The sequence below is a fragment of the Lepidochelys olivacea genome (assembly GCF_965140295.1).
Source record: "Lepidochelys olivacea isolate rLepOli2 genome assembly, chromosome: 1".
In the NCBI taxonomy this organism is placed as follows: Eukaryota; Metazoa; Chordata; order Testudines; family Cheloniidae; genus Lepidochelys; species Lepidochelys olivacea.
The window spans coordinates 349,360,873-349,387,060 of NC_140411.1; the positions used below are offsets into that span (position 1 = coordinate 349,360,873).

At 45.7% G+C, this 26,188-nt stretch overlaps 1 protein-coding gene across 6 annotated transcripts in view; it reads right to left on the reverse strand.

The window, feature by feature from the left end:
* Positions 1-916: 916 nt before the first annotated feature.
* The window catches only part of NRF1 (nuclear respiratory factor 1), a 105,676-nt gene continuing 80,404 nt past the window's right edge, over positions 917-26,188 (reverse strand). For 5 of the 6 annotated variants that reach the window (XM_084636748.1, XM_084636743.1, XM_084636745.1 and 2 more), the window contains 2 exons: positions 19,874-19,930; positions 917-2,881 (listed from right to left, as the gene is read on the reverse strand). In XM_084636748.1, coding sequence (XP_084492874.1) covers positions 2,718-2,881; positions 19,874-19,930 — 221 coding nt within the window. In that variant the 3' untranslated portion in view covers positions 917-2,717. The remainder of the gene's footprint in view (positions 2,882-19,873; positions 19,931-26,188) is intronic. The other variant, XM_084636747.1, reaches the window with a different exon arrangement.

A 26,188-nucleotide genomic window follows, 5' to 3' on the forward strand; every position in this document is an offset into this window, starting at 1 on the left:
ACTCATGGTCACTGCCTCCCAGATTCCCATCCACTTTTGCTTCCCCCACTAATTCTACCCGGTTTGTGAGCAGCAGGTCAAGAAAAGCGCCCCCCCTAGTTGGCTCCTCTAGCACTTGCGCCAGGAAATTGTCCCCTACGCTTTCCAAAAACTTCCTGGATTGTCTATGCACCGCTGTATTGCTCTCCCAGCAGATATCAGGAAAATTAAAGTCACCCATGAGAATCAGGGCATGCGATCTAGTAGCTTCCGTGAGCTGCCGGAAGAAAGCCTCATCCACCTCATCCCCCTGGTCCGGTGGTCTATAGCAGACTCCCACCACTACATCACTCTTGTTGCACACACTTCTAAACTTAATCCAGAGACACTCAGGTTTAACGATCAGGCAGGATCAGGGCCTTGGGTTTAACATCTTCTCCAAAAAGTGCCCCTCAGTCAAAGCCCTAGCATGACATTGAACAACAAAGAAGAATGTCATCTTTCAAGTTCCCAACATCATTTCCGTAGGCTAGCGCATGGGTCTAGAACCTGAAGGGGACTATGAACGAAAAAGTGAGACCCATTTGCCTAAATTCATTGTTCAAGCTGAGTGATGTGCAAAGAGTAAACAAGTGAGTTTTAAAAAATGTTCACTTAATAATCTAAGGCCTGGATCATGCAGACTCTTATGGCCACACACAGCTTTACTCAGTTGAATAGTTTTATTGGAGTCAATGGGATTACGCACCTGAATCAAGTTACTCAGGTGTGTGTAGATGTCTGCAGGGAAAGGCCCTAAGATATTAGCAACATGTAAGCAACAACAAAAAAAAGTTACTATACATTTACCACCTGATAGTCTCCCTTTTAAAAACATCTTCCCTCCATTTACCAAAACTATGCAAAGACCTACAAATTGAGAGACTCCAGGTGCAGACACATTTGTAACAATTTATTGAATGAGGCAATAATAGACAGAATGGGAAAACAACAGGTATTCCATGCTCTGCTACTTGACTGTTTGGTTTTCTTTCCTTTTTCTGGGGAGAATGTCTTAGACTGTAAGAACGTTATTTCATCGCCAAAGAAACACTGACTTTAAAGCCACTGGACATCTTCACAACGACAATAAAAAATAATAATAGTTAAAAAAAATAAATCGGAAAAGCAGGGCTGTTTCTACGGAAATGTTTCCCTCCCCTCCTTAAAGTACAGAAAAACATATACAAAGAACATTTGATATTTTCATATAAAACAAGTAAATACAAGAATCTGAAAACTTTCTCGAAGGTGGAGCAAGACGTGGAGAATTTTGTTAAATGGCCACTTAAAATAAAAAAAATTAAATACCATGCACAATTGCACACACCGAAGGCGGGTGTGGCTAAAAGGAGGGAGGAGCTTGCCTGGGGGAGGGGCAGTGTTTGTTGGTTTTGGGAAGCAAAGGTTTGGCCCATTGGAAAGTCAAAGTAAAATCAGCCACTGAAAACACACCAGGCGTTTTTCTGTCTAGAGGTTTTCACATGAAGTAGATTAAAAAACTAGCAGCAGCAAAGCCGTGCTGGAGATGCACATACAGCAGAAACAGGTGCATGACCTGGGGAACGCGAACTGGGTCAGGGGGCTATGGGAGGAGTCGGTTTGACCCTCATATTTATTGAACAAGGAAATACTGTGGGGATTGGATATTCCAGGATGGGTAGAGGCTGTGATAGGGGACGTCTGTTTCATACAGTCCTATCACAGCTCTGATAATACCAGTGACAGACATAGCTCAGGTGAACTCAATGTACCTCTCAGCAACGGGGCTGAATAAGATTCAGGTATAAAACGAGTCCTGGGGAGATGCAGGGGAAGGAAGAATTTGCCCTAGTCAGTAACTCCTCACTTTCTTAACAGCCTTCCCCTTCCTCAGCACCCCAGCCAAAGCCCCCCAAGAGAGTCGCCACTGCAGTCTAAATTTACAAACATGAAAGAATAAAGAGAAAGGTCTAAAATGTCAGCTCCATTTCCATAGCAGAGAAGATAAGGGCAGGTCTTGAGCGTGGATTACAGGAGAGCAAGGCAGGGGCATGGGTGGAACTCTCCATGGAAACTTCAACTTAAGAACTTCAACGGCAGAGTTTTCCTCTCTTACGGGGACTGCGGGGTAATCAATTGCTGTCCTCTGAGGAGCTTTATCCCTTCAAAAAGCTACTGCTGCCCCTACACAATCATGCCTGCGCCTTCCCCGAGGAGAGACTTTTTCCAAACGCTCTCTCTCGCTCTCTTTTGAAACCTAATTCTCAAAGCGACGGGGCAGAGGGGCCGACCCCGGGAGCCACCACAGAACTCGCTGCCGGTTTAGCGGGCAGCAGCGCTGTTGGAACGGTCTCCAGTCAAGGGCACAGCCGCTTCCTACAGGGGGTGGCAATCTTCCCATCTTGCCCTGATTCTAAGGAGAGAGATTTCATGCGGGGGTTTGGGGGTGTGTGTGTGTTTTGATTTAAATCTCCTCAGAATGAAAGTCCATTACCAATTGGCTTTCCACTCCCGCAAGATCAGCGCGGCACTATAAAAATGCACTTAACACATCCTCTGCTATTTTGTTTTTCCTTTTAAAAAAAGGTTAACGAAACCTTTGCTTCCAAAGCGGAGAGACTCAATACCACCTGATTGCATCTCTGAAGAGGCGTAAAAAAATTATTCACGTAAGAGACGAGGAAAAACATCATCATGATCCTGCCGGGGCAGCGGCATCACTGTTCCAAGGTCACAACCTCCACTGCCTGACCATCCATGGTGACGGCACTGTCTGCTATCCTCGTAGTAACGGGAGCCATGGCGACCTGAACGGGACCATTCCCCTGGGCAAGGCTGGTTACCACCGTCTGGTACATGCTGACGGGGATCTGGACGAGCCCTGCGGAGACAAAAGTAGGCGATAGGATTTGCAGATAGTTCAGTCATTTCAACTGGACAAATCAAAGGACTCAAGCATGTTTTGATACATCTTTTATCATGCGTGTGTTGCTATTATTTACATAGCTCCAAATCAGAATCATACAGTTTAAGGCCAGAAGGGACCAGATCATTTAGTGAGATCTCTTGGCTATCACAGGCCACCAGCACCACTCAGCATCCAGACACTAACCCCAAAATTAGATCAAAGTATTACAGCCCACAGGAGACTGTGTGCCACAGGCAGAGAACAGGAAGGACCGAGGTGCACCAGTGCCCACGGCCCCTGCAATGGCAGAAATACCCTGATGATCCTGGCATGTGACCCACACTCCAAGCCACAGAAGAAGGTAAAACTCACACCTGGTCACTGCCAATCTGACCTGGGGGGAAATTCCTTCCTGACCCCCACATATTGTGATCAGTGAGACCCTGGGTACATGAGCAAGAACCAGGTGGCTAAGAATGTGAGAGAGAGACTGCTTGGTGCCATCTCAGAGCATTGACCCTCCCTGTGCAGTGTCCCATCTCCAGCCATGCACACCCCTGGTGCTTCAGAGGAAGGAGACAAAAAGACAAAACAAAACAAAAAAACCCACCCAACCACAGAATACATGCGGGGAGGAGAGGAAAGATATCCCTTCCTCACCCGCACAGGTGACCAGATGAGCTCTAGGAACATAAAAGACATGCACTGAAAGGGACCCCACGGGCTGCTGAGCCCTGCCCCCAACCATCATAAGCTATCCTATCATACAATCCCACTCATAAATTTGTCCAGCTCTCTCTCAAAACGAATTGTTTCTCCCACAATTGCTATTGGGAGGTTGTTCTAAAACCTCATTCCTCTGCTGATTAGAAACCTTCTTCTAATTTCTGGCCTGAGTCTGTTCATGGCCAATTTATGCCCATTTGTTTTGGTGCCAACCACTGTCCTTTAGCTTAACTAGCGGTTCACCCTCCCTGGTGTTTAACCCCTAACAAATTTGGAGCAAGTATTCAGATCCGCTCTCAGCCTTCATTTTGCTAGGCTAAATAAGCCATGCTCTTCCAGTTTCTTCTCTTAAGATAGGCCCTTCCTTCTCCTGATCGTGTTAGTAGCTCTTCTCTGTGCCGGTTCCAGTTTGAATTCATCTTTCTTGAATATGGGGTACAGAACTGTACACATATTCCAGAGGAGGTATTCCAATGGGTACATGGTGGCATACACGGGGAGAAGGTGTGGCCATGAAACAAAGGCTCTAAGGGCCTACAGTGCTACACTGCAAGAAAGGTGAGTGATTGGAGTTGGAATGCGTTGAAGAACAGGCTGGTTTCAAGGCGCACGGGAGCTCTGGGTATACTGACTGGGAGGCTGGTTCACATATCAGTATGCAAAGGCATAAAAGCAAGAGTAAGTGATGGGGACCTAGGAACTGGACAGGATCAGGGACTGGCCAGAGCAAGAGTGGAAGGGACATATTAGAGAAGGGAAAGTGGAAGTGGGGGCCCTGGAGGGGAAGAGGGGAAGGCTAGTATAGGATTCAGGAAGGGATGGGGAGACCCGTTTAGAGCAGCTGGAAAGTGACTTTGGCAGTAACCAAACACCTTGTCATTGTTAAACCCAAACCAATTTTAAACAGTGCAATTTATTTCCCAGTTGAGGCTGTGTGTTAACTGTCTGCATTTCGCTCAGCTGAGAAAATGAGACCGGGCTGGTCAGTTTCTCCCCTGAGCCTCTCACTTTAGTACAAGGATTCCAGACTGCTTGTAAATTCTCCAGCCCCACCCAGCCACGAGAGCAAAGCTGTTTTCATTCAGATGTTAAGGAATATGTTCATGGGGGAAAAAAAAAAATCTGTTATCTGTGTTGTGTCCCAAGCTGCCTCATGGATCAGACTGGACAAGGTTCCTAGTACTGAATTTGGACTTAACGTGAGCGAAGGCTAGAAGAGAGAGGAACAGTCTGGATTAAAGCTGGACAAGGTCACAGAAATCAGCCAGTAACTCAGTTTGTGGACACATCTTTGGGCCCGTGCAGCATGAATTCAGCTCTCTTATCCATATGCATTATGATACAGTCTTCAATTACATAATCATGTACTATTTTTTCCATGGGACTCCTGCTTCCGTCAGTGAATGGATAGTTATTCAACATCCCTTTTATCTTCCACATTCAGTGTGTTGCCTGAGGTTTTGTTTAAGGCACGCCATTCAAACCCTGCTCTGAATACAAAATTATTCATCTTCTCATGGCGTTTCTACGGCACTTTCACCATGATGGCTGAGTGCTTCTCACACATTAATGAGGTACGTGTGGTAAGGTGGTGGTATCCCCATTTCACAGATGTGAAACTGAATGATTAAGGCCAAAATTATCAAAGGTCGCCCCTATTTTGGGTCTCTGACTTTAGACGTCTCGGGCCTGATTTTTCAGAATAATTAGCAATTTTATATTTCTATCTTAAAAGCACAGCTCGTTTCAATCAACTTCAATAGCAGGTGTGCGTACACAGCATCCCTCTAAATCTGGCTCCCAAGGTCTCACATCGGGCACTCAGAAAACGAGGCACACGCAATTAGTGGCTGCTTTATGACAAGTTCTGTTTAAGTGATTTGCCCAGGAACTGTGCAGCAGAGGCCCAGAGAGAGTCCAGTTCTCTAGGGGCAACCATCAACTGCCTTCACCATGAGATCATCCTCTCTCTTCCTGCAGTCCCCTGCTTCATTCACTACGCACCTTCCAACTTCCACAAAGAGAAAGGCAGGAGTCTTACAGACAACAGCCTGATTCACTATACAATCATCATTCGTTCCCAGAGCACCAGTCAGCCTGCCCCTTTATCCCTAGAACTGCCACCAGCCTCTCTGAAATAAACCTAATTTCTTCCTATCAGCTTTTCTTCTTTTAGCTATCGACTCCTGCTCTCATAATCATTTACACTGCTACGGTTTAAGGTCCAATTATGTGTCTGTAAAGCTTCACGCTCACTTCTGGTGCTATCGGAATAATCCTGTGATGTGGTATGACAAATTCAGGTTAGTTTACTGCTTGGACAATAAGAAAATGTATTAAGGCCCCAGAGGTTTCTGTACAGTTTGGGCAATTAAGTGATGTACAATAATTGCAACAAAGGTGCAGCCTCTTGCCTTCCAGTAACACTGTGGTACATGCACTTGGATGCAGGGAAAGCTGTAGCAATTTTGGCTAGACAACGGAATCCTAGAAATTAGCAAAGGAAATGACTTATTAGATCATCTAGTCGATGCCCCTGGCTAGTGCAGAATTGTCCCTTACCCAGACCAAGTTCAAATCATTCTGGATAGCTGGATCTTTGATCCAGGTTTTCCAGACAGAGGAGTCTACTGTCAAACCACTATCCTGTTTGGGCAATTTGACTCAGATTTCACTAGCCGAGGTCAGGACCCCTATCCCCAGAGGACACTATTTAATGACAGGAGGCAGCAGAATGTGTTTCCGTGTCCTTGGGTCACTTTTTGTGCAGACAGAAAAGCTTGTGTCTTAATCATGCTGGCCAGGAGGGTGCCCCAGAGTTTGAGAGGGCACAGAGTTCAGTAATACTTTGCACTGTGCTAGCCCCTTTCATCTGCAGATCTCAACACATACTGCAAACAATTAAGACTCACAAACCCCCTAGGAAGTAGGTATTCATCTGCCCACTTTACAGATGGTACCAAGATCCAGAGGGGTTAAGTACCTGCCCCAAGGTCACACAGCAAGTCACTGGCAGGATCTGGAATAGAGAGAAGAGACCTGCTTCCCAGGGCCCTACTGTAACCAACAGCACCACCCCCCGTAAAAAAAAAAAAGAAAAAAACGTTTTAGATGGACTAGTCAAGAAAACCTTGCAGACTTCAGTTTGTAGAGGAGGCAGGCAGCAACCCGGAAGCTTGGCCTTAGGCCAGCATGGAACCCGAGCACCTACCAGACACACAAGAAGCTGGCAGATCTCCACTCCAGGCAGCTAGACTTACTGGTCCTAAAAGTTCTCATTGTGCCACACTGGCCGAATGGGTCTCCTGGCCTACTTAGGAGTGACATTCCAAAGACTCCGCACAATGCAAGGGACTGACTCTCTCTTATTGGCCAGGGAACACGCAAGGTTACAAAGCTTGACCCCCCTGCGATGTACAAAGGGGAGCATCGGCGCACACTAGGATCCAGCCGTTGCCGGCCAGAGAAAGGGTCTTTACTGAGAGGTGGAGACTGAATGGGCTCAGTCTCTCTGGGAAGGATGGATTCCTGGTATCAGAGGTGTAGTCAAGCCCAGCCCCGCCTCCGACACAGCAATACCTTAGAGCAGGGAATTATCCATGAGAGAGAGGCGCCCTTCTATGTGGGATTAAACTAAATCGCCACAGCCTCTGAGGTAGAAGCCTTTTTGACAGTAGTGGCAGTAAACCAAGGAAGGAGACAGGCGATGGCTGTAAAGTCTGCTGTGCATTAAAGCAGAGATGATCACCCTTGGGAGAGATACGATTAAATGGCAGATACACCGTAATCAGGTCTAGGATTGTCCCTGCACTGCATCTGCTAAAACCTGGACCCTGATTAGCCCTAATCTAGCTGGCACATGTTAATCTAAAGCATGGGTTTGGGATCCTTTCAATTGTATTAAATAGGCAATCCCTTACACAAAACTTTTGGGGCTATGCAAATACAAGTATCTGCAAAGAGGGAACAATTCCTTGAAGGAGATATGGCTATTACTGAGAGAGACAGCAGGCAGAAATCATCATACTGCTTCTTGCCAACAGATGAGCGGGATACGGCAGAGTTCCATGGCGCAATGCCACACTTCAGCTGCGCACACAGTTCAGATCTGCTCCTGCCAGGTGAAGGCCCATAAACAAACATTATTAATAATGCAACCAACCCGCACAGACAACAGAAGGTTTTCAAAGCAACGGAGTGCAGAGATGGAGCAGGGACATACATTCACTCCTCTTTGTGAAGGGATTTTCTTCCTGAAACCATACCTCACCCACCACTACTCACTAACAACATGGCCTCCAGCCATTCTGCTTCCCTCCTTCAAATCCTCATTCAAGACCCACTTCTGTCATGTTACCTATGTTATTTGTGTTGGGATAGGGCCCGAAGGCTCCAGTCTTGATCAGGATCCCATCTTGCTGGGGACTAAACATAATGACTGTGTTCCTGCCCCAACAAACTTAAGTCTAAATGACAAGCAGATGCAACACACGGGTAACAAACGAACAGGAAGAAGAGGAATGGTTATAAGATCCACGTACGCAGGCCAGCTGTGTGCACAGCTAGACGGCTTAGAGACAAACTTTTAAAAATAAATGATAAAATCTAAACCAATAAATCAAATCTGAATCAGCTGTCCCCGCAACTTGCCACTTGCGGCTACCTGTGCCTATCACTGTGAAAGTGGGTCTTGAAGGACAGGAGAGTGGCTTTATGGAATAGTTCAGAGGGGACTTTCTAAGGGGCAGGCTGGAAACAAGCCCAAAGGAGCCTGTGGGAAATGCAGAAAAAGGCCAGCGTCACTGGCAGGGGAATGGGGTTCTGCGACAGGACACTAGAGTAGATAAGCAGGAAGGAACAGAGCTGTGTAGGGCCCTACAAGTAGGAACAAGAGCCTTGAATCTGATGTAGTGAAGGAACAGGAGCTGGTTAGAGGGATACAAAGGAGGGCTAGATACGGACAATGCCAGGCCAGACAAATCATCTTAGTAACTCTATTTTGTATGGACTAAAGGAGAAGGAAGTTGCAATATTCAAAGATGATGCTCAGGCTACAGGCCTGAGTGACAGGGAGGATGGTTGTGTTCTCAGCCATTACCTCCAGCGGGAAGGTGCTGGGTGGGCTGGGTGATGAGGAAGTCACCTTTGGCTATGTTGAGTTTAAGTGAAATCAATGAAATCAGCCCATTGCTAATGGGGAGACTGAAGGCCATAGGGGAGCTGCTGTATTTATTTTTACACAAGTGGACTGCTTTACCCCTTTCTCTGTTGCTGGTCTCTGATTATGAGCTCTCTTGGGCAAGGATGGAGGCTTATTCCCCAGAGGTCTCAGTAGGGAATGTTCCATCGTGATCAGAGTAGAAGACAAGCTGGCACTAAAGACAGAACAGGGCCACACACCTGTAAAGAGCGATCAGCTGTTGTGACCTGCACAGGACGTGCCACGTTTGTCTTTCTCCCAGAGGACAGAAGCGACTTCGTCTGTACACAGTGAAAGCTGGCCTCCATATTTGAAGAGAGGGTTAAAAGGACTAGAGACCCAAGTATCAACCCTGCGCTGCGTCAGAGAAAAGGAAGATGTTCTGGGCAGAAGTCAGCGTTTGGCACTGCAGGCACAGCATGCTGAAGTATCAGAGAGGGCAGTAGAGAACGGGGAAGAAAATTGGCAGCATGTGACCTCCCAAAGAAGAAAGAGGAGAACCCAGGTACCCCCGATGCAGATAGAGGTAAGAAACTATTTTCAGGCTCTCTACACAGGTACTACGGTGGAGAATGGTTTGGAAGAGTCATCTGAGGGAAGGGATCAGAAGGAGACCCCATCAACCGGAAGGTATGGGATGCATTGTCCTAGGGATGGGGGTTCCACGACCACCACTCCCAAGAGGAGGAGACGGCTGGTGGTGGTCGGGACTCCCTCCTAAGGAGGATGGAGTCATGCATCTGCCGTCCAGACTGGGAAACTCGAGAAGTGTGCTGCTTGCTTGGAGCTAGAATTCAGGATGTGATGGAGTGTCTGCCGAGACTGATCAAGCTCTCAGACCGCTACCCCTTCCTACTTCTCCACGTGGGCACCAATAATGCTACCAAGAACGATCAGCAGGTCACTTGAGCAGGTCACTGCAGACTACGTGGCTCTGGGAAGAAGGATAAAGGACTTTGAGGGGCAAGTCGTGTCCTCATCCATCCTTCCTGTTGAAGGAAAAGGCCCAGGTAGGGACCATCAAATAGGGAGGCAAGTGCGTGGTTACACAGGTGCTGTCGGAGAGAGGGCTTTGGATTCTTTGATCATGGGATGCTGTTCCAGGAAGAAGGATTGCTAGGAAGAGATGGGATCCACGTAATGGAGAGAGGGAAGAGCATCTTCGCAGGCAGGCTTGCTAACCTAGTGAGGAGAGCTTTAAACTAGGTTCGCCCGTGGGTGGTCATATAAGCCCAGAGGTAAGTGGGATACCGGTAGGAAACACAAGGAGGAGTGTGCAACAGGAGAGGCCTCCTGATTCATAGTGAGAAAGCAGGGCAATTGGCTAATTATCTTAGGTACCTGTACATGAATGCAAGAAGCCTGGGAAATAAGCAGGGAGAACTGGAAGTCCTGGCACACTCAAGGAACTCTGATGTGATTGGAATAACAGAGACTTGGTGGGGTAACTCACATGACTGGAGCTCTGTCATGGAGGGGTATAAACTGTTCAGGAAGGACAGGCGGGGGAGAAAAGGTGGGGGAGTTGCACTGTATGTAAGAGAGCTCTGTGATTGCTCAGAGCTCCAGTATGAAACCAGAGAAAAACCTGTTGAGAGTCTTTGCGTCAAGTTTAGAGGCAAGAGCAACAAAGGTGATGTCATGGTGGGCGTCAGCCATAGACCACCAGACCAGAAGGATTAGGTAGACAAGGGTTTCTTCAGACAACTAACGGCAGTTTCCAGATCACAGGCTCCGGTTCTCATGGGGGACTTCAGTCACCCTGACATCTGCTGGGAGAGCAATACAGTGGTACACAGACAATCCAGGAAGTTTTTGGAGAGTGCTGGGACAACTTCCTGGTGCAAGTGCTGGAGGAACCAACTAGGGGCCATGCTCCTCTTGACCTGCTGCTCACAAAATGGGAAGAATTGGTAGGGGAATAGCAGTGGGTGGCAACCTGGGCAGCAGTGACCATGAGATGGTCGAGTTCAGGATCCTGACAAAAGGAAGAAAGGAGAGCAGCAGAATATGGACCCTGGACTTCAGAAAAGCAGATTTTGACTCCCTCAGGGAACTGATGGGCAGGATCCCCTGGGAGGCTAAAATGAGGGGGAAAGGAGCCCAGAAGAGCTGGCTGTATTTTAAAGAAGCCTTATTAAGGACGCAGGAGCAACCCATCCCAATGTGCAGAAAGAATAGCAAGTATGGCAGGCGACCAGCTTGGCTTAACAGAGAAATCTTCAGTGAGCTTAAACACAAAAAGGAAGCTTACAAGAAGTGGAAACTTGGACAGATGACTAGGAAGGAGTATAAAAGTATTGCTTGAGCATGCAGTGGTGGAATCAGGAAGGCCAAAGCACAGTTGGAGTTGCAGCTAGCAAGGGATGTGAAGGGTAACAAGAAGGGTTTCTACAGGTAATGTGGAAAAAGCTGAAGTACTCAATGCTTTTTTTGCCTCAGTCTTCACAGACAAGGTCAGCTCCCAGACTGCTGCACTGGGAAGCACAGTATGGATAGAAGGTAAGCAGCTCTCAGTGGTGAAAGAACAGGTTAAGGACTATTTAGAAAAGCTGGACGTGCACAAGTCCATGCAGCCGGATCTAATGCATCCAAGGGTGCTGAGGGCGCTGGCTGATGTGATTGCAGAGCCATTGGCCATTATCTTTGAAAACTTGTTGTGATCAGGGGAGGTCTTGGACAATTGGCAAAAGGAAAATATAGTGCCTATCTTTAAAAAAGGGAAGAAAGAGAATCCGGGGAACACAGACTGGTCAGCCTCACCTCAGTCCTTGGAAAAATCATGGAGCAGGTCTTCAAGGAATCCATTTTGAAGCACTTGGAGGAGAGGAAGGTGATCAGGAACAGTCAACATGGATTCATCAAGGGCACGTCATGCCTGATCAACCTGATTGCCTTCTATGATTGGATAACTGGCTCTGTGGAGATGGGTGGACGTGATTTACCTTGACTTTAGCAAAACTTTTGATACCGTCTCCCACAGTATTCTTGCCAGCAAGTTAAAGTAGTAAGGATTGGATGAATGGACTATAAGGTGGATAGAAAACTGGCTAGATCGTCGGGCTCAATGGCTTGATGTCTAGTTGGCAGCCAGTATCAAGCGGAGTGCCCCAGGGGTCAGTCCTGGGGCTGGTTTTGTTCAACATCTTCATTAATGATCTGGATGATGGGATGGATTGTGCCTTCAACAAGTTCACAGATCACACTAAGCTGGGGGAGAGGTAGATATGCTGGAGGGTAGGGAAAGGATCCAGAGTGACCTAGACAAATTGAAGGATTGGGCCAAAAGAAATCTGATGAGGTTCAACAAGGACAAGTGCTGAGTCCTGCACTTAGGACGGAAGAATCCCATGCACTGCTACAGGCTTGGGACCAACTGGCTAAGCAGCAGTTCTGCAGAAAAGGACCTGGGGATTACCGTTGATGAGAAGCTGGATATGAGTCAACAGCGTGCCCTTGTTGCCAAGAAGGCTAATGGCATATTGGGCTGCTTTAGTAGAAGCATTGCCAGCAGATTGAGGAAAGTGATTATTCCCCTCTATTCAGCACTGGTGAGGCCACATCTGGAGTATTGCATCCAGTTTTTGACCCCCCACTGCAGAAAGGATGAGGACAAATTGGAGAGAGTCCAGCAGAGGGCAACACAAATGATTGGGACTGGGGCACATGATTTATGAGGAAAGGCTGAGGGAACTGGGATTATTTAGTCTGCAGAAGAGAAGAGAAGAGAAGAGAAGAGAGAGGGGGGATTTGATTGCAGCCTTCAACTATCTGAAGGGGGGGTTCCAAAGAGGATGGAGCTAGGCTGTTCTCAATGGTGGCAGATGACAGAACAAGGAGCAATGGTCTCAGGTTGCAGTGGGGGAGGTCTAGGTTGGATATTAGGAAAAAATATTTCACTAGGAGGGCAGTGAAGCACTGGAAAGGTTACCTAGGGAGGTGGTGGAATCTCCATCCTTAGAGGTTTTTAAGGCCGGGCTTGACAAAGCCTTGGCTGGGATTGGACTAGATGACCTCCTGAGGTCTCTTCCAACCCTCATCTTCCATGATTCTATGGGTCAGACCAATGGTTCATCTAGCTCAGTATTCTGTCTCTGACAGTGACCAGTTCCTGAGCTTTAGGGGGAGTGTATAGAACAGGGCAATTTAGAGAGATCCATTTGTCTTCCTTTCCTGGTTTCTGGCAGTTAGAGGTTTAGGTTTGCCCCGAGCATGGGGTTACATCCCTGACTATCCTGGCTAATAACCATTGATGGACCTATCCTCCAGGAACTTTAGTTTTTTTCTGAACCCAGTTATATTTTTGGCCATCACCACATCCCATGGCAACGAGTTCCATAGATTAGTTGTGGGTTGTGTAAAAATGTATTTCCTCTTGTTTGTATTAAACCTGTTGCCTATTCATTTCATGGGGTAGGCCCTGGGTTTTGTATTGTGGGAAAGGGTAAACAACACTTGGGTAAACAGTGTTCAAGGTTTAGGTGTACTATGGTTTAGGTATATAGTGCCATTCTGATGTTTTTCGGTGATATTTTCTATCCCTTTCCTAATAGTTCCTAACACTGCCAGCCTTTTTGATTGCTGCTGTGCACTGAGCTGAAGTTTTCAGAGAACTGCCCACAATGACTCCAAGATCTCTTTCTTGAGTGGTAACAGCTAACCCAGAACCCATCTTTATATATGTGTAGTTGGGATTTTCCTTTTAATGTGCATTCCTTTGCATTTATCAATGCTGAATTTCATCTGCCATTTTGTTGCCCAGTCACCCAGTTTTGTAAGATACCCCTGTAACTCTTCACAGTAGCTTTGGACTTAATTACCTTGAATAATTTCAGTATCATCTGCAAACTTTGCCACTTCACTGTTCACTCCTTTTTCCAGATCATTAATGAGTATGCTGAGCAGCACAGATCCCAGTACAGATCCGTGGGGGACCTCGCTGTTTAACTCTCTCCATTGTGAAAACGGACCATTTATTCCCATCCTATGTTTCCCTGTCTTTTAACCAGTTACTGATCCATGAGAGGACCTTTCCTCTTATCCCATGACTGCTTAGTTTCCTTAAGAGCCTTGGGTAAGCAACCCTGTCAAAGGCTTTCTGAAAATCCAAGTACACTATATCAACTGAATCAGCCTTGTCCACATGCTTGTTGACCCCCTCAAAGAATTCTAACAGATTGGTGAGGCATGATTTCCTTTTACAAAAGCTGTGTTGACTCTCCCACAACAAATCTTGTTCATCTATGTGATTTAGGGTGTCTCCATTGGGGGGGTGGGGGGAAGACTAAATTTGAGATGCTCTACAGGGTCCTAACTGCAAAAAGTGTTGAGCTCCCCATTTCTGAATAGTCAGACCCTAGTGCTAGCCATCCCAAGGCACTTCACAGACATTAGATAGGGAAACTGCTCCACCCAGCATGGTTTGAAAGGACTTGCAAACTTTATTTTGTTTTGTGACCTCAAACCTGTCTTCACATCACCATGTGTCTCTGGAGGAGCCATCCTGGTCTAATCAGGTTAAAAAAGCCAACGCTCTCAAAGATGCACAACAGAGCATAACAGATCTGCCAACAGGTAGGGGATTTTACACAACAACGTGTGAACACCAATGTCGAGGTGTAACAGGGAAGCTTATGGATGGAGCATGAGTATGAATGGGGAAGCCCCAGACACCAACCTGTAAATTATAATGAATATAATGAGGCTTCAGTCCTGCCTTTTCCATGGAACATTAGCCAAACACAACATCAAACAAAGATGCTACATTTTCCTCCAACAAACTGCAAGGGTCCCAAGGGAGATTACTGCAGCACTGCAAGTACCATAATTAAATAGTTCTTCCCCCCAACCCTCAACAGCTAAGCACTTCAAACTACCTATGTGGATGTCACCCATGTTATCTGCCATTCAGCTGCCAAATTTTTCCTAAAACTGTTAGTGATTAACTCTTTGCACAGTCCTGGTTCATCTTGTTCTATTTCAATGTGCTCCCCTCAGCTCATTCATAACCACCACAGGAGTGGATTTATCTAAGAGCTCAAAGGCTGGATAGGGACGGTTGATCTGGTACCCTACACACCGCATCACTAACACAGCATGTGCCAGGATTCCAAAGAACCACGCATACAAGGGGTTCACCCTTTTCTGGATTAATGTCAATTTATTTAACTTTAATGGGAGCTGCTGGCTATGCGGTATTCTGAAAAAGCAAGCTGCGTATTTAGGTGCATAAATGTGGACTGAGAGGCCTAACTTGAAACACCCATTTTTCAAGGTCTGGCCTTAGTCTTTTCCTGCACTCTCTTGTTGAGAGCAGATGCCTGCTGTGTGTATTGAGATTAAGTTGCTCTTTTACACATTTATCTTCTGCTGCAATCCACCAATTTCTACCTTTTCTGCTTTTCTGGCCTGGGGTTAGCATGATCTAAGGCCAAAAATCCCTCTCCTTGGGGGAGAAGCTAGAGCTCGGGAGGAGAAGAGCTGAAGACTTTTTTGGCTTTATTTTTTATATTTTCTAGCCTTTTAACTTTTCTTTTGCCTTCTTGGGAGGGGAAGGATGATCACTTGGGGCTTCCAATCACGAAGATATGGCAGAGAGGGAGCCTTGAGCCCCTGCATTCTTTTTGTCCAATATGAAATCGGAAAAGATGCATAGGGAGTACATCTCAGAAAGAGCTCAGATCTTCCTCCTGGGAAGAGAGTCAGCAAGGATTCCTTGCCAAGTGACTACTACCCACTGGAGAACCTGGGAGATGGCCCTGGAGCTTATTCAATGTGGGATGGATTAGGCGGGGAGATTTTTGGACCTACCCCTACAGAATCCTTGGCTGGAGAGGATAAGCCAGCCTGTTGAGTCTCAAGTACTGAAGAGGACTGACCTGCCCTTGTGGGAGTATCTCCTGAGGAGTCTCTGCTTTTTTGAGGGGGCGGGGGAAATGCAGAGGCCCCAGCAAGTCATCCAAACACACGGTCCTTTGCCATGGCCAAGCATGGATCCACAGGCTGGGAGCAATTGTGGCAAAATAGCCCTTCTGTGGCTCCCGAGAGCATCTGTTCATGGGTGGAGCAGGTTGTGGCCCTGGGTGTGCTCTGCCAAGCTATGTGGAAGAGTCTACTCACCGCAGACACACTCCCTCGTTGCTTGGCATGATGCAGTGGCTCTCCTCCTTCGGCGCCCCCTCCCGACAGCTGCTCTGGACCTGCTTTGATCTGCCTCTTCCTGTGACTTGGCTCTTCGGCCAGGTCAATAACAGTCCCACCCTTTCCAGCATGCCAATGGTTCGGCCCAACTTCAGGCTTTTGGGGCCTGCCAGCCCTTGGCTCCAGAGTCGTCATGCCCCCTGCCCTAGTAGGGGAACCCAGGCCCGCCCTCTACCCTCTGTTCCAGCCCCAGGGGCTCTGTATTAAGCAGAGGAGGAGTGTGCAGACGCCCTGCCGTACATCTGGGCTGCTTCCTACTGTGGCCGGGCTTTTCTCACAGTCTCTGCCCCGGCTTATTCTTCTGTTGGTCCCAAAACAAAGGGCAGCCCAAACTACTTATGAGAGACAAAAAGGTCCTGTACCAGGCCTACCTGTCCCAAGGAGGCTCTAGCCCCAGCCAAACCTTCCTTCCTTCACAGGGCTAGCTCAAAAGGTCTACTCCCTCTCCCAGTCAGCCACCACTGAGCTAGACTTTTCCTCTGTCTCCCGCCTTCAGGCTTGAAACCTTGCACAGGGGAACAGGGTGGGGCTGACTGGGGCCAGAGGCTCTGATTATCCCCTTCCTGGTCACTGAGGTCTGTATACTTCATCACAAGCTGGGATTGCAAATTCCTTCAGTTAATACTCTCAGGTGGTGTTAGTTAACACCGGGAAGCACTTTAAAAAGGTGTTTTTATTTTGACAATATTCCTTTATTCTGAAATTCTGAGCCTTTACCTTCCTCTTCTGTCATTTTGGCCTCGTTCTGATGTATCTGTAAAAACCTTATGTTCTTCTTACTTGATAAAAAAAAGGGGCTAGGAGAGGAGACAAAGAAGCAGATCGTGTTTTTCCATGGGAAATCAATTTTAAATCCTCAGCTCACGACCCTGTCGGCTAAATTACCTGTCCCTCCCTCACCTCCATATGAAGCCGAGGATGACTCTAGAGCTGAATAAGGATACTCAGACCGGCTTGAGTTAGAGGCAAAGCGTGGGCATACTCTGTGTACATTTTTCCCATGCGGCTCTGCTCCTAAGATAGACACTAATGTTGGGCCTCTCTCAAGCAGGGACTGCAAGTCTGCTAAAACCTGGCCAATTTTTGTGCAAGAGAAAGAGAGAGATGTGGCAGATGGAGACGAGGAGACCAAATATGCTTATTTCCACTTGTGATCTAAACAACATTTGAACCTAGGACTCCAGAAGCCTAGTGAACTAACTACTAAGCTCCCTCGATCAGCTGGCTTTACAGAACAGAGGAGGGTAAACCTGATTAGCTGTCTGTATCATGGTCAATTCAAATATATAGGAAACCTAGTTAAAAATACTGAGAAAGAATCATAGTATCTAACTTTTACTAAAGTTAGAAACTTTAAGTTTTGTTTTCTTTTAATGAAATATAAACAGCAGTGGAGGATATTTTAGGTAGCCGGCTAACAGGTGTTATGAGGCCAAAGCTTCCTAGAGAGGGAAAACACCTAATCAGTTGCAGAGTAGATTCCTCTGCGGTCCCCAAACAAAGGATGCATCAGATATTAACCTGGTATGTTTGATCTTAGTCAAATGGCCAAGGTACAATATTATAAGTTTTTAAAACTTCTGAAGAGTAATTTAACAGAAAACTATTCTCATTATGTTTTACCATAAATATTTTAATATCACTCCTTCCCTGAAAACTATGTTAATGACAGTGCAGAATTCTACATTCTCTATTAATTTCTAGTGATTTTAAGGGCAATTGCTATGGAATCCTATTACATTTCTATTGAAATCTACTAGTTTAATCTGTATTAAAGTCTACAGGGCTTTTCCATAAAGTAAAGACTATATCTAAGCTGAATTTAGTTTTACATTTAAAACATCTTTTAGGATCCCATATTCTCTAGAGGGCCTTTGTATAATGGCAGCTGCAAGTTCTGAAGTGTGAAGGGAGAACCGCACCTGAAAGTGATGCTCTATTATTTTGATTTTTAAGGACAAAATCTATTTTAAAATATACATAACAGTAATTTGAAGTCACAACGGCATTTTAAAATGTATTTAAATTCAATTTATTTAAAACAATTTAAAGAAATACTTAACAGTTATCTCACACTCCAGTTATCTCACTCACACACACCTGCATTTTTCAAATAGTTTGAGAAGGGAAGGCACCCACTCTTGGGGGCCTACCGTCTTGGTCACCCACCCCACATGGATCACGATGACTGTTAGTGAAATATATGGTTTCAGAATAACAGCCGTGTTAGTCTGTATTCGCAAAAAGAAAAGGAGTACTTGTGGCACCTTAGAGACTAACCAATTTATTTGAACATAAGCTTTCGTGAGCTACAGCTCACTTCATCGGATGCATACTGTGGAAACTGCAGAAGACATTATATACACAGAGACCATGAAACAATACCTCCTCCCATCCCACTCTCCTGCTGGTAATAGCTTATCTAAAGTGATCACTCTCCTTACAATGTGTATGATAATCAAGTTGGGCCATTTCCAGCACAAATCCAGGTTTTCTCACCCTCCGCCCCCCCCCACACAAACTCACTCTCCTGCTGGTAATAGCCCATCCAAGTTGGGCTTGCTTATCATACACATTGTAAAGAGAGTGGTCACTTTGGATGGGCTATTACCAGCAGGAGAGTGAGTTTGTGTGGGGGCGGGGGGGGGGGCGGAGGGTGAGAAAACCTGGATTTGTGCTGGAAATGGCCCAACTTGATTATCATACACATTGTAAGGAGAGTGATCACTTTAGATAAGCTATTACCAGCAAGAGAGTGGATGGGAGGAGGTATTGTTTCATGGTCTCTGTGTATATAATGTCTTCTGCAGTTTCCACAGTATGCATCCGATGAAGTGAGCTGTAGCTCACGAAAGCTTATGCTCAAATAAATTGGTTAGTCTCTAAGGTGCCACAAGTACTCCTTTTCTTTTAGTGAAATATATGTCATTTGTGTTTATGTATCAAACAGAGAAGTGTATGTACATATGCATTCCATCTGTGATAGACCAGTGAACTCACTGACACCCACTGGAGTTCACTGGTCTATCACAGGCCAAATGGGATGATCTCTAAGGGACACTGTTTTTTCTACAATGGTCCCCACTGTAATGTCTCGGCACTGATGGGTTGGGGGGGTGGTGGTTTTCTTTGTATAACTATTATGCACATGCGCTCTATGGGGGGAGGGATAGCTCAGTGGTTTGAGCATTGGCCTGCTAAACCCAGGGTTGTGAGTTCAATCCTTTGAGGGGGCCATTTAGGGATCTGGGGCAAAAATTGGGGATTGGTCCTGCTTTGAGCAGGGGGTTGGACTAGATGACCTCCTGAGGTCCCTTCCAACTCTGATATTCTATGATTCTATGATTCTAAGATGTAGAATCAGACATCTTGCAAATCAAAATATCACACACACACCCCTCTTGCCCTCACCACAAGTGTTGTTACTTGAGTATATTAGTGAAATATATATTTTGGGCCCACTCCTGTCACTCTCATTCCGTTCTTGGGTAGCAATCCCACCAACTTCCACAGGCATGTAGCCTTAATAAGGATAGCAGGATTGGGCCCTCAGTGTATTAGCATGTGCTTTTCTACGCCACACCCATGATTGTTACTCTAATATGTACCTGTGAATTTGACCACACATATGCAAATTTAACACACCCACGGGTACATTTACGTCTGAATTCTACTACTCTTCACTCATAAAAGTGAGAGGAAAAGACAGACAGACAAATGTATCCCTCTTTGCTCTAAGAAATAGCACACGTGATCAGAACACCTACAGAAACAATCCATAACGCCAGCCAGCAGCTTAATCCCAACATTCCAAACTACCACCACAAAAATTAACTCACCTGTGGAATTTTCTGTTAGACTCCACTTGCAACCTGAACAGTCTGCTGCTAGGAAGCCTGACAATAAAATGCAAGTATAAAATGCTGAACAAAGGGCAAAAATATTGCAGGGGGTGGTATAACCAGAATATCCCATGTACGGACAAGGAATATGCCCTCTTCACTCCACTTGTGAAGGACAACAACTGAACAGAAGTCATTCTTGCCCTTCATGGAATTAAAAGCCATATTCAGTGTCCACATATGGAGTATCACTAAAATATGAGATACGCTAAGACTATATATTTCTAACTATATTTTACATTACATAAACAGTTTAGGGGCAGGGAGTGTGCAATTATTACAGATGATCCCAGGTATTAATACTCTCTATCAGATCATTAGTGCAAAACCTTTCACCAGGAAGGAGATTTCTTGCTAATATGTAGATCAGTGACATAATCAGGCCACAGAAAGCCTGACAGGCAGGGGCTGCTGTATGTTCCTAACAGCTATGGTCCCCATCTGTTAATGCTCTCCCCTCCACTCCCAGGGAAAGCGTGTGTGTGAGGTGAAAATGAAACAAAACAAAAAACACAAAACAAAACAAAACCAGACAGACACATGACCAAAGATGGATGCCAAACTGGGACTTCTCCACATCCCAGAAAGTTCCTAAAATCCAGGTTCTCTCCCCATCTGACCCACCAGTCACTTTAAACAAAAAAGATAAACTAGTCTTGAATAATTTTTTCAAGTTACAACAGACTTAAATCTAAATGAGTTTTCAAAAGTTAGGGTACACGTCACACTAGGATCACATATGAACACCAGCATTAGCGCACACTGTCGAGCATTTAATACGTGAAGGTATAAAGCAACTATTGTTCAGGGAGTAGAGTAATATGTAACCAGATACTCTCTGGGTTCATCTAAAAGATGCCTTTCCGAGCATTTCACTGGCTTGTTCAGCAGTGAACATATTTCTGCTAACACACAGAGCTACATTCATGGCTGACAAACAGGCCAAGATATGCAGGTTCTTTTCTTCACTCACTTTTGTGTGTGTTAGAAATGGAGTAAACCTGTGTTCATCAGTGCAATAGGCTCGTGTTAACTGTTCCTTATGGTTAATTGAGTGCCTACGGTTGGTTTTACTTTGAACCCCATTTTGATGTGTTTTCTTAGGCCAATCCAATGGTATTTGATTTAAAGGCAGAAGACGGATACTGTAAAATTGCCATCATGAGGTTCTCTATTAATCCTTACTCAATGGCTCTGAGATCAAATTGGCTCAGTTAACCCGCCAAATAAAGTTTTCCTGCCTGTACCGCAAATTCCGTGTGGAATCCAAAAGCGCACCTGGGGCCTGACTCTTCAGTCACCCTTCCGCTATAAAGGACAATTCTGACTGTGGAACATGAAGGGGAGTGAGATAACATCTTTTACCTCACCCACCTTGTCTCTCTAACATCCTGGGACCGACACAGCCCCAACAACACTGTACACAACTGTGGAGCATGCAGCAGACTAGAATCCAGCTCCCTCTCATGGAATTCTACCAGCTCCGTTGGGGTCTTCACTCGGGAACAGAGATGTGTTCTTTTGAGTTTGCTAACTGGATTCAACTAACGTGAAGTAAAATTCTAGCGAAGACATGATATGCAAATTGCTTTGTCTTCACTAGGATTTCACTTCATGTTAGTTAACTAACTCGAGTTAAGAACACACTTTTTTCCTTGTGAAGACAAGGTCATTGAGAGAGTCCAAGCTTCCTGCCTTTTCTCCTCCAAAGTAACACCTAAAACTAACACCTATGCCCCCCACCTCCCTTCCAATAAAGCAGTCCTGCTACAATGACCACACACTGTTCTGTGTTCTGTTATGTGCCGGATTGCCACAGCCTATCCTTTCACTGCCTGTAGACGGTACATTTTTAGGGCAGGAGCCTGTTAGCTGTTTGGCACACATTCCCCACTGTACATGTCCTATGCACCTTCAGCACTGTAAGCAATAAATCAGAGTAAACACATGACTCAAAGCCACAGTAGGTGTAGCATAAGGGACAGTTTTTACAATCAATATTTTTTAAAAAGCATTTTCTTGCATTGTGTCTTTGTTGTGTAGCAGGTGGAGACTATTTATTTTTGGTACGCTACTGCCTTTGGCAGATTACTGCTTTTTAACTCTGCATATCTGTTGATAAAAAAGGGTTTAGAGGCTGGGACTGATGACTAAAACATACATTTGTGTGTCATAAGCCACACACATCACAGGTTTTACTGAGTGTGGTTAGCTAGTATGGTACTAAGAAATTCTTGGGCGCGTGTTCACCTCAAGAGGGATCCACACAGACAAATACTCAAAGAAGAATTAAGCAGCCCCTTCCATAAGAGGTCTGTTTGTTCTCTACCTCACGGCAGTGGTTCAGAACCACAGGTACATTTACCTCTGGAGCTACACAGATGTCTTCCAGTGAGTACTCAGCTCATCTAGATCAGTGCTTCTCAACCTGGAGGCTGCAACCACCGGGGGGAGGAGGGGTGCGGTGCGGTGCGGGATGGCTTTAGGGGTGGCAAGCAGGACCCCACAAAGCTAAGTTTCATGCTTCAGCTCTGGGCGGCGGGACTTGGGCTTCAGACAAGGCTCACAAGTGAAAAACAGGTTCAAGTATCACACTAAAATGTAAGTACAATATTTATATTCCAATTGATTTATTTTATAATTATGTGGTAAAAATGAGAAAGTCAGCACTTTTTCAGTAATAGTGTGCTGTGACCCTTTTGTATTTTTATGTCTGAGTTTGTAAGCAAGTAGTTTTTAAGTGAGGTGAAACTTGGGGTATGCAAGACCACTCCTGAAAGGGGTACAGTAGTCTTGAAACTTTGAAAACCATTGCCTTAAGGGACAACAGAACAGGTTAAAAATTCTGATTGATACAGGAACAGAAAGAAGTAACTCCCAGTGTTGAAAAAATAATTCTGTTATAAATATTGACAGGTAACATTTTCAAAAGCTCAATGTCTTAGAAGCCCAAGTTCCATTTTCAAAAGTGAGATAGCACTTTTAGAATCTAATTCCTATATTGCATTTAGACTTCCTGAGTGCCTGTCATATCCGAAATGGGACTTAATGTGCTTTTGAAATTCTTACCCAAGAATCTCAGTACAAATGCATTTTTTAAGATGACACATTGTGAGTTAAAAGCTAGCAGTGGGTTAAATTCATTGAGGATGTAACTCCATTGACTTGTTGACTCCAGTGACTTCAAGGGAGTTGAACCAGAACTTAGACAAAACAATCTACAAGATCACTGCCAATTTACTTTCAGTATAGGTCAAGCCAAACACCCATGATTTCAGAGGTTAAGGGGCAACAGAGCCATGAATACAGCTGCAATAAAATATATACATTTACATTCTAAAATACAATGAACACACGGTTTTGTGCACATCAATCTGCATCTGCTAGAGCTTGAAAATACACAGAATTTGTTTTAGCAGGGGAGAAATTGGACGGCTCAGGGGAATAGAAAATAAGAGCCTCTCACCGACAGGTCTCCTGTTCAAATCTGTCCTAGCCAGTCGTAACAGATGGCCATTTCTGAAGGCTGTTCAGTAACTTATGAACTGAGGGACTGTCTCAGTCAGTCTCCTAGTGGACAACTTGTCCATGTCACAAACACATGCTGTTGGCATTTTTGGCAGATCCAGTGGAGAAGCAAAAGATGATATAGGCAGGTAACAACTACTCTCTACCCGATAAAAGGAGCTCCCGCCAGAAGAGGGTTGAATCAGATCAATGGGATCGTATGTAGGAAGATCATGCTGCAGCTGCCTTTGCGACACCTATTCTCAGAGTCTCAACAACTGAAGATTAGACAACTTAGTTCATGATTGCCTCCTGTGCTTTGTGCCTTGTAAGCAGGATCCTATGAATATTTACCAAGCTTCCCCTGGAAGATGCTTTGAGTTTGCTGACTAAAATCACCGGGGGAGGTAGAGACGAGGAAATTGAAGGATCCTCAGAACTCCAAGACCAGGAGGAGCCACACACATTCTCTCCTTGAAAACGGAGAGAAAATTACTGTGATCTCAAGACCAACTATGGGAATAGTAAATGGTGCCATGATCAATTCTGAACAAATTCCAAGCTAATGTCCTTTCTCTGGGTCTCCCAGTTTCTCTGTGCTTTAGCCTGGGAGCTCTTGGGGCAAGGACTTTCTAACAGCATAGGGCACGCTGTCAGCACTTAATTGGTGTGGAATCCAAGACACCATGTGTACAGCTGTTATTTTGTAGAACATTCTAGTCTAGGAATAGCAGCTAGTGAGTAGCCTCCCTGGCAGAGAGGGCTATTTGAGAGTCCACAGAAGAAGAGTTATGTAGGATAGGAAGTTACCTCAAGAGTTATTTCTGCCCAGGAATAAATGAAACCAAAGGAGTTCATTCTCAGTGGGGTGAGGATGGAGTCAAATTCAGATCTAGGCCCGCCCTTTACTGGAAAAGATCCAGGGGAAAGTACTTTAGGAGCAATCGCTCTTTGCATCTTGTAATTTATTTCGCAGCTTCACACTGACTCAAAACCCCTTGTGCCCCCTCCACTGTGAGAAAGTGTTGCACAGTGACATCTGGAACTGCTCCAAGCACACTGCCCTCCTGACGGACTTGAGCAGCCAAGTAATTAGCACCCCTGTGCCATAGTAAAGCCCTATTTCCTGTCCAAGCGCGTTGCACGTGGAAGCCTGACCCCCAAGGGGAAGACAGGCCCCTGGGGAGGGGCTTGAGTGGCTGTGTCATGCAGCCACAGATAGAATGCGTAAAGGTGGGTGGGCAGCAGTAGAAGTCGCCGCCCCAAGCCTTGTGTTCTCATGCCAAAGTCTGCAGTGCGGAAAAATAGGCCGATTCCTCTTGCAATCTTCCTACACAGCTGGTTACTGCCTGCGGATTACTGCAGTCACATGAGCTGCTTTACAGCAAAGCCCAGCTGTCTTCATGAGCTGAGAAGGTCACTGGGAAGACACCCGGCTCAAGAGAGAAACATGCTGCCCTCCACAGGGCAGCTGAGGGCATGATTTGCTGCCAAAGGCAACAAGGGGCAGCAGCATTAACATTCCCCTCCTGGTCACAGGGCAAGAGAAAAATGGCTTCACATTCAAGCCTGTCATCGTGACCCACCCAATGACAGCAGAGAGCAAGTATTTGCCACCTATGTCAGTCTCACCCCATTCATTTGCTGGGCTGCAATCGGGGGGGGAGGGCGGGGGCACAAGATGGTGGATTTGCCAGGAAGCGACAGAATGGTCAAGTTGGAATTTGCCAGTGGCTATTCCCAATTTGCATTTAGGATTTGAAAAATCGTATCAGATGACTGCTCCATAAGGTCTGGGTACTCTGTCTACAGCAGAGGCCAGTACTTGGTGATTCAGACAAAGGCCACACACTGTGTTAACTAGCCATGCTGTACACTGGGGTGGCAGAACATTCCTTCCTGACCCCTGTCATGATCTGCTGACACCTTGAGGCATGCGGACTGATCACTCCTTTCTTAGCACAAGTAGCTAGAAATGTTATCCAGCCCCTTTTCAAAGCCAGCAGCAGCACTGGACTCTTTAGGGAATAGCAACCAAAGGATGAAAGTGATACGCTCTATAAAAGCAGAAGCACAAACGTCCTGTGTGACCAGCTCATAAAATTAATTCCCAAACACATGCTGTCTACACCACTATGCCATGCACACCATTTTAGGGCCCCACCTCTAATCCTTACTCACAGGAGTACTTCCATTGACTACAGTGAGATAGCTCACATGGGTAAGGGCTACGAGATTGGGCTCTTATTTAAGTCCTAGAGGCACAAGGTTTTTAAATCAGTCTGTGCTGCAGACTACATGATGAAGGCTACACTGACTGGGCCTTACTCTTTCTGGGGCGAAAGAGGAAGACTGGGTCTGACTCCACTGTGAAGGAACTTCAATTAACATACATGTCAAGGCTATTCCTCTCTTAAAGGGACAGATGTACAAACACGCTTCAGTGCTTGAAATTAAATTAAACAGAAATTTATTTGGGAAAGCCCCTGTTTGCAGCTTAACTTACAAGGGATTTCTTCTGCCTGCAGGGGACGTTTATAGGAGGAACTGTCTCACTTCGTAAGATGCCTTATACAGTTACAACAGCTTGCTGGGATTTGAGCCAGCTTCCCATTTGGATCAAATTGCATCCCTCTGCCACTGACATCCATTAAGAGCGAGCCTGTAGCTCAAAGCTGCCCTCAGGTTTGACTATTTTTCTCCCACCAAAGAAAACCCCCATAACATTTTCTAATGGACTCTTTA